Here is a 13,354-nt window from a genome sequence, read left to right on the forward strand (position 1 = left end):
CTGATATGGATTAATTCAGGACCAGCCATGAACTGCTGCCACTTTAGTTTTGTTCTGGATTCCAGTAGAAACTTTGTCTCCTGTTAAGAGATTATTTTCTCCCAAAAGTGAGGGGTGGCCCTGTACAGTCTCCATAGATTCATCATCATTTTGCTCTCAGAAGTGTAGTGTTCAGTTGTATCCCTTTGCCACGTAGAACACTTTGTAAATTTATGTGCTGGGCTTTCATTTTTAGCTGCTTCTGCTTCAGGTAAAGGAAAATGTTTTTGATCAATTCCTTCAGAAACAGCCACCTTAAAAAGGTCTGCATGTGTGTGGACTTCACTGTAATTATCTGTTGTGTTCCATGTAGACTAAAGCCCAGTACACACTACCTGTGTTATCAGCTGTTCTTCCAAGGACCTTCCTCTCTGGAGCCATGTTTCCATGCATTGTTACTTTGGGTAACACCTGCTGAGCAGCCCAGGCACTCCTTGCCAACTTTAAAATCCTCGTAATTATCAATTTAGGCAAACCATTCTGCTCACATGTCTGTACTCTTGACCTTGCTGCTTCCAGGCTTCTGCTAGCCTTGGTCAAAGAAGTTCCTTCAACACAGACCCCAGCTTGGCCCAGGGGTGGGTTTCACCCCAATCTTCTGCCTCCTACCTCAGCATGAACTTATGTTGCCTGAGCCAGCATCCCAGTTTCTCTGGAAGTTGGTGAAACGTGACAGTAGCCCCAAAATGGTGGGAGCACTGCAGCAGCAGGGTGAGGGAGCAGATGATAGGGTGCATTGGCACCTACTTTCCTCACTGGTTTTAATCATAATTTAAAATTGGCAAAGGGGAAGTCTTCCTTCATCTGTACTCACGTGTTGTGTGTGTGTGGTTGTGTGTGGTGGTGTGTGTGTGTTTGTTTTGTTTGTGGGGGGGTTTTTTGTTTGTTTTTTAAAGAAGAGTAGATTAAACCTATGATACCAACCGACTGGAAAGAAGTGGTACTTTTAACAAAGCAATTACACTGTACTCTTTGTGCTTTCACCAGTGTAGATCTTTATATCCTCTCTCTCATTTTCCAAATTACGTCTGCAGTTATAGCAACATTGATGTCAGAGTGCAAAAGAAAGCAAGAAGTCTCTGCTGGGGGGGGAAAAAAAAAGATAAATTAGTTATTTTACATAATTTTTTTTCTTTTCTTTTATAGAAAAAGTATAGAAAAGGATCTGTGGATATTTCAAGGATTAAATGTGTAGAAGTTGTAAAAAACGATGGTATTATTCCCTGTCAAAATAAATATCCATTTCAGGTATGTTCCTTTAGTATAAAATATATAAATTACAGTGCTTCTTTTTCAACAATGCCGAGTCATTTAGATGTAACTGGCTTGAAATTACCGTCACTCCTAAATGCTGAACCCATCCTCTGGCACTCCTGGCCTGTGTGGGAGGTGGGTCAAGACCAGTGATTAAAAACCATCCCCAGCAAGCTCTGCTCCCTCTGTAGTCCCCTCTTGTGGGAGCTGTGCCTCATACACTTGGGCTTTTTATTTTCCCCACCTCTGTGCTTGGGTTTTGCCTGGAAAGTGCCTTGTGCTGGTCTTCCTCCAAAATGGATTAGCTGGCAATCCATTTTCCATATCTTCTTTCTTTCACATTAAATTTAATTACTATTAGGTTCTATAAGAATAAGAAAATTAAGATAAAACTGGTTGCATTTTCTTCCATTGTGAACTTAATGGAAATAAACACAGAAAACAAAGTGCTTAGAGAGAAAAAAGAAATGTTTAGATATAGGGGGTTGGATGCTGTTCTTGCTTATGATAGAGGGAATCGTTGGAGTGAAGGGGGGCAGTACTTGCTTTCCACCAGTACAAGCAGTGAAGAAAAAGAAGGCAGGGGTCTCCCCAGTGCAGTACAGAATGACGAGGAATTATGAAATGGCCAGGAACAAAGGATGTCTGATTATGAAATATCTTTAGCAATTAAATTTAACTGGTTTTAGAAAACTCGTGGTGAAGAATTAACAAAACAAAGCGTGAAGCAAACATTTTTCAGGAATACTCTCAAGATAATGTACCATTACAAAATCCTTCCTTATTCTAGTGAAAGCATCATATATGAATAGTAAACTCTATTAACCTTTTCCCAGTTTCTGTATTTTGTGCCTGAGTACACTGATTTTGTCAAATGTAAGTAATTTGTTTTGTTCTGACTCCTGAGGAATAAATAAATGAATATTACCAGGTGAATGTATTTTGATTATTTCTTCCCCCTCTCCAGGTTGTATATGATGCTAATACACTTTATATTTTTGCACCAAGTGCACAAAGCCGGGATCAGTGGGTGAGGAATCTGAAAGAAGGTAATGGAAATTGCTCGCTCTTAACATCTGACATATGTAGATGCCTTTACTTGAGTTGGCTGGCTGGCTGGAGTTAACTGCTGCTGTGTTTTGGATTGGTGGCCAAAACAGTGTTGAAAACACACCTGTGTTTTAGTTGCTGCTGAGCAGTGTTTGCACAGCTTAGAGACTTGGCCTTTTGCTCCCTCTGCCCCCACAGCAAGTGGGCTGGGGGTGCAGGAGAAGCTGGGTGGTGACACAGCCAGGGCAGCAGACCTGGACTGACCAGAGGGGTATTCCAGGCTGTATACTGTCATGTTTGACAATAAAAACTGGGGTAGAGGAAGGCGGAGGTTGGGGTTTTTTGGCTTCAGTATTGGCTGTTGCTCTGAGACTCGCTGGGCATTGGTCTGCTTTGTGGGAGATGGTGAGCAATTGCCTTTAAGTCACTTTTTTTCTTCGTTTGGTTATTAAACTATGTTTATCTCAAGCTGTGAGTGTTTTCTTCTTGCTCTTTCTATTCTTTCCCACATCCTACTGGGTGGGGAGAGTGGGTGAGTGGCTGTGTGGTGCTTAGCTGCTGGCTGGTATTAACCCATAAGAAGCTAGAAAAATAAAATGGTAAAGCTCCTATTGTGTGTATCCACTGATTCTTATTTTTTATTGGGCCAGCTCATTGCATACACACTGTGTCATAACAAGTACTGGGAGTATCCAACTCCCAGACAGATTTAACTTTCCATTTGTGAAGTCCAGCTGCAATCAGAATTCTATGCTTTTGCACAATATGTAAATCATCAAAAAGCTTATCCAAGCTTGTTAATGGCATCACTTAAAAGTTTTGTTTGAATGTAGCTAGACAACATTGTGGGCCTTAAACTAATGTAAAATGACAGGAGGCGTCTCCACTGAGTCACAATCTGATTAATGCTGTCATAGTGAGTATAAAGATCTTTTTTTCAAGAGCTTCTTAATGTGAGCATTTGATGTGGCAGAAAGTATTAATTGCAGGTGCTCTGTAAAGTAATAAGAAATAATTCCTGGGCTGGAGACTACAGGGCAGTGAATAACCTCTGAAACCCAGCAAGCTCATAGGATACGGGGGAAAGGAGCCTTTCAAAACTAACACAGGCACTATGTCATAGAATAGCAATAATCGTCAGCTATCTTCCCCTCCAAAGCACTATTTGTAGTGGAAATTATGAATGACTTGCAGCAGTAACAACAAGAAAAGGAGCAGGCGGAGCCCCCAGGGTCTTCACAGCTGCCTGACTGCTTTGCGGGGTGCAGGCTGGCAGCTGGGTCTCCTTTGCACCAAACACCCACCTCTGCTGGGGTGGCTGGTTTAGACAGGGAGTATAGTACTCTCTTCTGGAATAAAGCCATGTATTATCCTAAAAATGTCCTCTACTATCATTGTATTGCCTCCACGTAAACTTGCAAGAAGGTCCTTTACAAGAAGCAAGTGTAGATTATGCTTCACATCAAAGATATTGTAATATTTATTAAAAATAGCCCTGTTGCAGGTTTGTGGTGGTTTTGTTTGTTTGTGGTTTTTGTGTGTGGTTTGTGTTTTGTTTTTTTTTCTCTTTCAATATATGCTCTTTCTTCTTGTAGAAATAAAGAACAACAGCAATATAATGGTAAAATATCATCCTAAGTTCTGGACAGAAGGAATTTATCAGTGCTGCAGACAAACAGAAAAATTAGCACCTGGATGTGAAAAATACAATCTTTTTGAAAAGAGTAAGTACATGTGTTATCATATGAAGTTATTGTTGGTTTTCTGCCATTTTTTTTAGATGATCAGGTCATCAAAACTGAATGCTGAGATATTAGGGAAATTTATAGGGCAGAGCGAATCATTGATACTGTACCTGAAATAAATACAAATGTTTGGGGTTTTTTTTCCAAGCATTTTGTAAAAAATGTAAAAGCCTCCCAAAGAATGTTTAGAAAAAGCTGAAAGGAATCATTGAGGCTTCTGAATTTATTTTTCACTTGGTTTGTTTTTCCCATCTGAACCTTATTTGACCAAGTGTTTACCTCAGACTGAGGGTAAAACCTGATGGCAAAAAAGATTGAGCTCAAAATCTTTTCCAGCTCTTCAGTTTCAATAAATAGCTTCTACACATCCATGTAAAAGAATAACCATGTTGCATTCAGTGTTATTACAACAGTGTAAAAACGATACAAGAAGACTGAATGTATTTCCGGACATGGGACTGAATTTTCTTAGAGGTTTGTAAATGTCTATACTCTGAACCTGGATGAGCCATGACGTCCATAGGTACATGCATCCTCCAGCATCCAAATCCCAGGCTCTCAGTGAAATTGGCAGTGCCTGCATGGTTTCCTACATCAGGGCCTTAAATGGGAATTGTGGGGACCTGTGAATTTAGTTGCATTAAAAGACTTGAAGAATAAATACTGGCTCATGGTCAGCCTTACTTGGCAGGAAGATGTAAAACCTGACATACAGCTCAATATTTTTTTAAGTGGAAAAAAGCAGCATAGGAGAAAAAGTATTCTTGGACCTGAGAGAAGTAATTAAAAAATGCATACAACACTTATGCTATATTTCACAAAGCAAGGGTCAGAGGGAGTATAAATTTTTTAGAAGAGTGGATAGTAATAGAAACAGATCTTTAAATTGTGGCAACAGGAACACTGCTTCCTTTCGTATACCTTTTTAATATCTATTCCTTTTTTATTTCTCATATATTTCTGCATTTGATGGCTGGTTCAGGGATCTCTGTCACACACTCTAGTGTGGCACAGATATTGCTAAATCCTGTGGTGAATGCAACTTGCCAGCTGATGTAAGATGTTTTTGCCAAGAAATGTTTAATCAACGTTTTCCTAATGCTTAATTGGAGTTGTCTTTTGCTTTCCGATTTACTAAGCTATCCCGAAAGCTAATTAAAATGTTAACATCTTATCTGAATTTTAAACCTTTTATTCAGTTTTTAAATTTATAGGTAAATGGATAAACACGAATCTTTTCCTGTGCTCTTTTTCTAGGTGTGAGGAGATTGCCCTCTCCAATGCCAGAAAAAAGTGCGGTAGGTAGCGTCTTTAAAACATTGAATAGATAGTTGCTCTTTTTCGAGATGGTGTTTAGGTTTCTTGTGATTCTTTCCAGATCTTACAGCAAAGGTCTATGCATCAGTGGGCTTCATGCTCTATTTCAGGGTGGAAAGTTCGAAGTTTAGCTGCACCTATTAGCTGTACTTGTGCTGCTGGTGGGAGAGAGGGTTGGAAAGCAAACACCAGCTGGGGTTGCCCTTTACCCCATGGGTTGCTGCCTCCTGGAGCCACCACAAGCTCCCGCCTGGGGCAACCCAGAGCCAGCCCAGCTTTTGCCTCGGGGATGTTTGGGCTGGTTTGCACTGGTGTGATGATGGTAAGGGTGGGTGGGGTGGAAAAATGGAGCAGAGTGGGATGATAATGATGTTGGGTTGTTTTCAGAGAAGGCCTCCGCCACCTGTTCCTCCAGTTGAAGAAAATGGCAATGAAGAGGAGGAGATAGTTGTAGCAATGTATGACTTCGAGCCTACAGAACATCATGATTTAAGATTAGAGAAAGGTGAAGAATATACGGTGATTGAGAAGAATGACATTCACTGGTGGAAAGCGAGAGACAAATATGGGTAAACATGAGTTCCTTATTTTTCATTACAAAATTAGTAAGGCCGTTTCCATGTTGTAGTAGTTTATATTGACTGTGTGTCAACAACGAACTCTATTAGACCCCACTTTAGGTCCTTATCTTTATCTGTGTCTTTTGGATCTTTTCTTTAATCCCACATGGAAACCAGTTTTTAAAAGTCTGGTTCTCAATAGATTGTGGGGCCAGACTGCAAAGATGGTTGCAGAATTGGAAGCTTTTACAATTATATTTCCTGTCAGACTTCATGGTTTCCCAATTAAAGCATCAGCCAGCCTACAAAACCTCACTAGACTGGTACAGTACTCCTGCTTCCCTGGGGAACGGCTCATTAGGGAGCAATATGGTTAACAGGCTCTGACTTCTAGACTTGAATAATCGTCATCTTAATAGCTGGATCATTAGGGATGATCTCTGAATGAGTTAAGAGAGAGTTCCATTGAGATGCCTTAATGACTACAATTTTATATTCCCTGGATTAAAATTTTTCTATGCAGTTTTAAAGGTGGAGGTTTCCATACTTCAATATTTATCAGATCCCTGTTGCAATATTTTAGGGGTAACTGCGAGTTATGGGGCCGTGGCAGGCTCCAAACATATTTCCAGTGACTGGTTGAGACTTCTGAGAACAGAAGTGATGGGAGCAGCAGAGGATTACTCTTCTTCACTCCTTCTGCTGGTTTTCTTGGACACTTCTGCTGCCTGTGTCCCATCTCTAGGTGCAGTGAAAGTTACTGTGGAAATGTTGATGTGGAAAACAAGCCTCTGTGTAATCAGCAGTAGAGTGGGTGGCTCAGTAATAAATAAATGACAGTGAGGGACGTCTGGTAGTTAACAGGATGAAACACTGCCTTCTGGGCATGCAATTTTACATGTTTTCACTCAGATTATATCTTTTATATACATACATACATATATACATATTATTTTTTTTTTTTAGAAAACAAGGATATATTCCAAGCAACTATGTAACAGGAAAGAAGTCCAACAACCTTGATCAATATGAGTAAGTTAATATTTAAAGTAAAATCTAGAAGTGCATAAAATGAAACCTATGCTTTAAAAATGATGATGTATTTTTAAAGTTTTGCAAGCAATTATTTGCATACAATAGCAATTACCTCAGAGATGCAATTTAAATATTTGAAATAGTCATATTTTTGTTCTGATTCTCTTCACTGATTTTACTGTGATTCATAATGTAGAATCAAGGCAATAAGATGGCCAACAGGCATGTAATTTTTAGGCTATTACTATTAAAGCAAAAAACCCCTCCCAGTTCTCTGATAGATAAAGAGGAACTTTAAAGGAAATTTACCCATTATAAATGCACTGAATGTTTTTTTTAAATGTTAAAGTGACATGTTTATCTGAAGTGTGTGGCAGTAAGATAGAGTAAAAAGCAGTAGAAATCATTCAAAGTAAACATAACAGATCAGCGATTTTGGAAGGCAGCTTTAATTTCACAAACATATATCACTCAGTGTATTTTAAGTCTTGGTGTGTGCATGTAACTTATCAGCTATAGCTCTTTTTTAAAAAAAAGCTTTTTCTAGTTGATGTTTAATTATGGAGAACTTATTTAACAACATCGGAATAAACTTGAACACTGTAGTCTCCAAGCCTGTTCTTCTTGACACTCAAATTTCAGTACAGTATAAACTGTTGTGCCTGAGGACTTAAGACATGTTTCGTGACTTTTAGATAAAATGGAGCTGTAAGGCAATAATAATGAAAACTAGTTTACAAACTACATTAGTAGCTCTAGAACTCTACTCTCAGCCATGTATAGCTCCTACTACTGTGTTTTGGCAGAAGGTAGAATTTATTTTGGGATTTTATCCTCAGCTTTACTAGAGGGAATTATCTGTTCTTTGCTGCTTTCTGCTCTTCAAGGCTTTTGGTAAGAGCCCTGACCTGCACTGGGCTGGGCTGCGGGGCTGGCAGAAAGGGAAGGAAGGAACTGGGCTGCCTTATCTGGTCCAGCCACTTTGTGCCTTGCCACCTTGGGGCTGTAATTCTGAGTCACCGCGCAGTCCAGGGATGATTACTCCAGGTTATCTACCAACGGCAAGAAACCACCATCTCCGGAACAGCAGAACCTGATTAGAGTCTGTTCTGCCACTTCCCTGCTCAGTTACAGCCATGGCAGCATAGCTCAAAACAATTGCACCACACCATTTGTGAGCTGCGTATTTTTCCTTTTTTATATTATTTGTTGCAGCTGGATCAAATGTCAGTGCTTCTGTGGCTGCTTTAACCTGCCTGTGCAGCACCGAGCTCAGGGGAGTGCAGCCATGACATTTAATTTACTTTTGACCTCCTCTTTGGTAGGTGGGTCCTCCCTGGAAAATCAGAACCGTGAAGTTATTGAATGAAAGAGCAGCCAACTCTGCAGGTGGCTCTATTGGTGTGTAGGCAGCTGCTTCCCCGGGGCTGCCAGCCTGCCCTCGGGCTGATGTTCAGAGCAACTACTGCCATCAGCCTGAGAAGTGTTTTTCCTGAAAAATTAGTTCCATTACCTGAACTTTGTTGGCTTCTGTGAGGTCTTACTGGATTTGTTTCAGGACATTTTTATGGGATAACTGCACAATGTAATAGAGACTGATTTTTGTACATTAACTAAAGTTCAGTTGTTGACCTTTGTTATAATAAAATTATTGAATCTGTAGCTTTGCAATACTTTGCTTTAAGCATCTTACGGAGATCTTGCACTTTGGAGAAGTTTTGGTTACTGGTGTTGTGTTGCAGGTGGTTCAGCAGAAACCTCAACAGAAGCAAGGCAGAGCAGCTCCTCAGAAATGAGGTGAGTACAGCAGCCTTGCAGTACTAGCCATGAAATTTGTGTAAAGTAGCTGCTTTTATTAAAGCAAATGCTTATTTTGGCATGTGCAAATCACAGAACGAGTAGAAGAGACATGCAGCTTAAAACCACTTGTACAAAACTGTCAATGTTCTTACATTTTAGGATAAAGAAGGTGGTTTTGTGGTGAGAGACTCAAGTCAGCCTGGCCTGTATACAGTTTCCCTTTATACAAAATTTGGAGGGTGAGTTTCTGTGGCAGCTCTGCACACCTTGTCTCGTCTGAATGCATTTGTATCCATCTCAAATCCATGGGCTGGAGGAAAGCCCAGGAGAGAGCTCACCAAAGAAATGACGGGTGCTGTGATAGAAAAGATGTGTGACTAAAGTGAACTTCTCAGCTCCATGGTTAGGTCACGTTTGCTTTAATCCAGAGTAGACCTGAACTACCACTTGAAGAAGGCCTTGATTTCCCACCCCACTTGGTCTCTTTCCTCCTGCCAGCCCAAATGTTTGCATTGGTGTGTGGTGAGCTGGACTGGGGAGCTCGCCAGGCTGAAAATTAACCTTTTATGGGTTAATCTTCAGGTTGGCCTGGGCACTGAGAATAAGGCGAGTCACCAGCGCTTGGGAGCTTTGGTGTTCAAGCTGTTCCTGAAGCATGTGACATGGGGCTCCTGTGCTGGCCCTTTTGGTTTCCTTTTTCTAGTCGATGTGCTACTCTTAAAAAAATCGCAACAAATGACATTGTGTTATTACTATTATAGTTGCTATTATTATTAATTTTACTATTTATTTTTCCAGAGAAGGTTCATCAGGAATAAGACACTACCATATAAAAGAAACAGTGACATCCCCGAAGCAGTACTACCTCGCAGAAAAACATCTATTTAACTCCATTCCAGAAATAATTGAGTATCATAAACATAATGCAGCAGGTAGATCAACTGGATTTTTTTCTGTCACTTAGGGTTGATTTGAAAAGGTGTGAGGCGTTTTAGAGTTTTAATGAAAGTGTTTAGATTTTTATAGAACCTTCTTTTCCAGGGAAGCATGAGACACTGCATTTTCACCTTTTTTCAATATAGGCACTCTTTTGAAAGGTTTTTTGTAAACATTTATATATGTTCTTGTCCCAAGAGTAACAGAAGAACAGCTGTATCAAGTCAGGAAAAATCATTCATTTAGCTCCATGTCATGTCTCCATGAGCTGCCTGTAACTTACACCAGACGGATAGGGATGGTACTTCCCCAGCGTACTCTCCAGGCACTAGCTTTTTAGCTGTGGGTTGCCACTGCTTAAAATGATCAAATTTTTCCCATATAGCAAACAGATGAGGAGACCAGTAATGTGGTGTTTAGGAAATATGAGTCTTTGTAAAGGCTAGACACTTCAGACCTATAGCTGATGGCTGATGCTGTTGTCTGCCCACTGTATGATGGGATAGGGAGAGTTTAGGAATTAGATTCAAGGCACAGATATTAATATAGTGTATTTTTTCAACTCTAATTTGTGCATAAATTTCCACCATGACTGATATTTCCCAGATGTTTGTATCTAATTCAGATGACCTGGCATTTCCTGATGATATTCTGGAAAATATGCTCCAAAACATAGCCCTGCTTTTCATTTATTATAACTGATTTTACTACCTGTGTTTTAATTGCTTCATTGCTTTTACCTTATGGCGTATTGAATTCTCACAAGATTTTTAGGAGAATATTCAGCTAGCATGCAGCATTTATTTTGTGTATGTAAAATCCCAGTGTAAAACTGCTGGGATTTATGTGTGAAACAGAAACGATCAAAAGTAACTTATCTTTCTGATCTGAAAGGGGTCCTCAGCCTTTGTTGGTGCCAGCATAACTGTAAAGCACAGATATGTATGCGTATATCTATATCCATCTCACACCAGTAAAGAAGCAGCAGCAAGTCAGATGCAGTGAGCGGCCTTATGTAGCCACTTAGAGTAGTCACAACAATGGAATAGCAGAAAATATGGTCAAAGCTGTATATAACAATAAGCTTATTGTTAATCAGTGTTTGCAGTGAATAAGTATCTGATTTGCTGCCTGGCACTGTTTCAGAAGTAAGCTGTCTCTCTTGAATTATCTTCGAACCTCAGGTCTTGTTACCCGGCTTCGTTATCCAGTGACCCCAAAGAAGACAACAGCACCAACAACAGCAGGATTCAGTTATGGTAATTGCATGTTATATTAATCTGCATGTAGCTTTTCTAATGATTTTATACATGTGAGTTGCCACAATATTTTCTAAAGATTTTGAAAAGACCTAATTTTGTATTGTGCGATTGCCTACACTAACTTATGCGGGTCCAAGTTGTACCTTGGAGACCCTTGCTCAGAGGATTGGCATGCAAAGACATGATGGCTGGTGGTAGGTGTGTGGTGCCAAGGGCAGCAGTGAGGAGAGGCAGAATGTGTTGCCAGTGCTCCGGGGCAATTCAGCATCTTCCTCCATGCTTTTGTGGACATCTTGAACTCTGTCTGATTAAAGAGCTGTGCCTTTGGCTCCTTCATAAGCCTCCAGAATTCTGACTCAACCTTGGGTCCTTTGATCTTTGTGGAAGGGTCACTATATATATATTTTTTTTTTAAGTTTGCAATAGTCTGTTTAAGCATGGCTCGTCAGGTGACATGAACAGCTGCTTACACATTGGCACAACTTTTTATGATGGCAGATTGTTGAAATCAAGTCTGATAATCCCACTATGTAATTGTTGGCTTCAGGAAAATTTAAGTTTTGCCTTCTGTGTTGGTCAGGAGCTGCTTAAAGGTTGTGTCTAGCTAAAAGTTTTTGTGAGCTATAGAAATGCCCCATTTTCCAGTTAATTCTAAAATGTTTCCTCCCTAAGTTCCCTGATTTGCTAGTAATCCAGCATTTCCCTTTCCTCTTCCATATCACCTACTAGTTCAGTATGTTCCCTCGTACAGCAGTCATGGGCTCTCATTTGTTCTGTTCTATAGAGAAATGGGAAATTAATCCCTCAGAACTGACGTTCATGAGAGAACTGGGGAGCGGTCTCTTCGGCGTAGTGCGCCTTGGGAAATGGAGGGCACAGTATAAAGTGGCCATCAAGGCAATTCGGGAAGGCGCGATGTATGAAGAGGATTTCATCGAAGAAGCTAAAGTAATGATGTGAGTTTTGTGCTTGGTGCTTTTATTGCCAGATCTAGGCCTCTGATGCCATTTACTGATTATAAATAAAACACTTGGGGCAGGTGGTATTTTTGCAGTTTTGTGGGGGTGGAGAGCTAGCACTGGGCGGAGGAAGTAATAATGACACGATCTCAATCTTTTCAGGAAGCTAACGCATCCTAAATTAGTTCAGCTGTACGGTGTGTGCACACAACAGAGACCTATTTACATCGTGACAGAATTCATGGAGCATGGCTGCCTTCTCAATTACCTGAGACAAAAACGGGGAGTTTTGAGTAAAGACGTCCTGCTCACTATGTGCCAAGACGTGTGTGAGGGAATGGAGTATCTGGAGAGAAACAGCTTTATCCACAGAGACCTGGTAACATCCCATTAGGCAATACACTCCTCTCTGAAGTTTTTATTTTTAAACTTACCTATTCCTTTTTGAAACAGCCTGTTTGTACATAACTGCTTTCGTTCTTGCAGAAAATTCTAAATAGTTGAAGTTTACTCTTCAGGATCTAATCAAATCTCTAAAATTAGCCTGTAGAGAAAATGATGAGTTTTCTCTCTCCCAACAAAATGGCATAAAATTTCTCTGATTCTTTTATAAATAGTTAATAGCTATTTGTACTCATATAATAGTGTGTCTCTGCTCTGTATTGGTGCCATTTTAATCATTCATGAATCCCTCGAGATGATAATTTTTTCTGGTGATCTTTTTACGAAATAGTTTAGTTGTCGAAACAATACTATCAGGAGCAAATGCACATGTACTTTTTATAAAGAGAATACACTACTGAACTTGGTAAACTGGTGAACTTGCTAAGCGATGAGGACAAAGTCCTCGTTAGACCATTGTAATTTGTCTGCAAGAGAGTGCAAGGTTTTAATCCAAATCTAACCATTCCCTTTGCAGGCTGCCAGGAACTGCTTGGTGAGTGACTCAGGAGTGGTCAAAGTCTCAGATTTTGGAATGACAAGGTATGGCTGAGTGTGCAAACACATTTGTGGGGATTTGGGAAAATTCACCTAACCATTGTACTTAGGTAACACATGCCCAGCAAAATTAACAGGCAGAAAAAATGATCTTTAATAACCTCTCTAGGGAACATCCTTTGGTTCATTTTTTTTTCCAGTGCCTTTAAACCTTGTTCATTCTGTGCTCATGTGTCAATTTCCTTACTCATTTTAATTCTGCAAAATCAAACCTAGGCAGTTTATTCTCTCATAGTGTGCCTGGTGCTTACCATGAGAGGCCTGACTTTGAACTGACTCCATGATCTTACTGGCCTTCTGTTAGCAACTTGCTGTAACATCTATGAAAATCTTATGAATTTTAATCTTGTAGTGATGCAGGAGTCACATTAGAGCTTGTGTCTTGGACAGCTCACACT

General features: G+C 40.1%; 1 protein-coding gene across 2 annotated transcripts in view; it reads left to right on the forward strand.

The window, feature by feature from the left end:
- Positions 1-13,354, forward strand: part of TEC (tec protein tyrosine kinase) — a 53,022-nt gene that overhangs the window by 35,174 nt on the left and 4,494 nt on the right. For both annotated transcript variants that reach the window (XM_065633301.1, XM_065633302.1), the window contains exons 3-15: positions 1,186-1,287; positions 2,261-2,342; positions 3,939-4,067; positions 5,346-5,386; positions 5,793-5,974; positions 6,932-6,997; positions 8,743-8,797; positions 8,960-9,039; positions 9,599-9,732; positions 10,921-10,995; positions 11,783-11,954; positions 12,120-12,336; positions 12,877-12,941. In XM_065633301.1, the coding sequence (XP_065489373.1) occupies positions 1,186-1,287; positions 2,261-2,342; positions 3,939-4,067; positions 5,346-5,386; positions 5,793-5,974; positions 6,932-6,997; positions 8,743-8,797; positions 8,960-9,039; positions 9,599-9,732; positions 10,921-10,995; positions 11,783-11,954; positions 12,120-12,336; positions 12,877-12,941 (1,400 nt within the window). The remainder of the gene's footprint in view (positions 1-1,185; positions 1,288-2,260; positions 2,343-3,938; positions 4,068-5,345; positions 5,387-5,792; positions 5,975-6,931; positions 6,998-8,742; positions 8,798-8,959; positions 9,040-9,598; positions 9,733-10,920; positions 10,996-11,782; positions 11,955-12,119; positions 12,337-12,876; positions 12,942-13,354) is intronic.

This window comes from Caloenas nicobarica, chromosome 4 (genome assembly GCF_036013445.1).
Source record: "Caloenas nicobarica isolate bCalNic1 chromosome 4, bCalNic1.hap1, whole genome shotgun sequence".
NCBI lineage: Eukaryota > Metazoa > Chordata > Aves > Columbiformes > Columbidae > Caloenas > Caloenas nicobarica.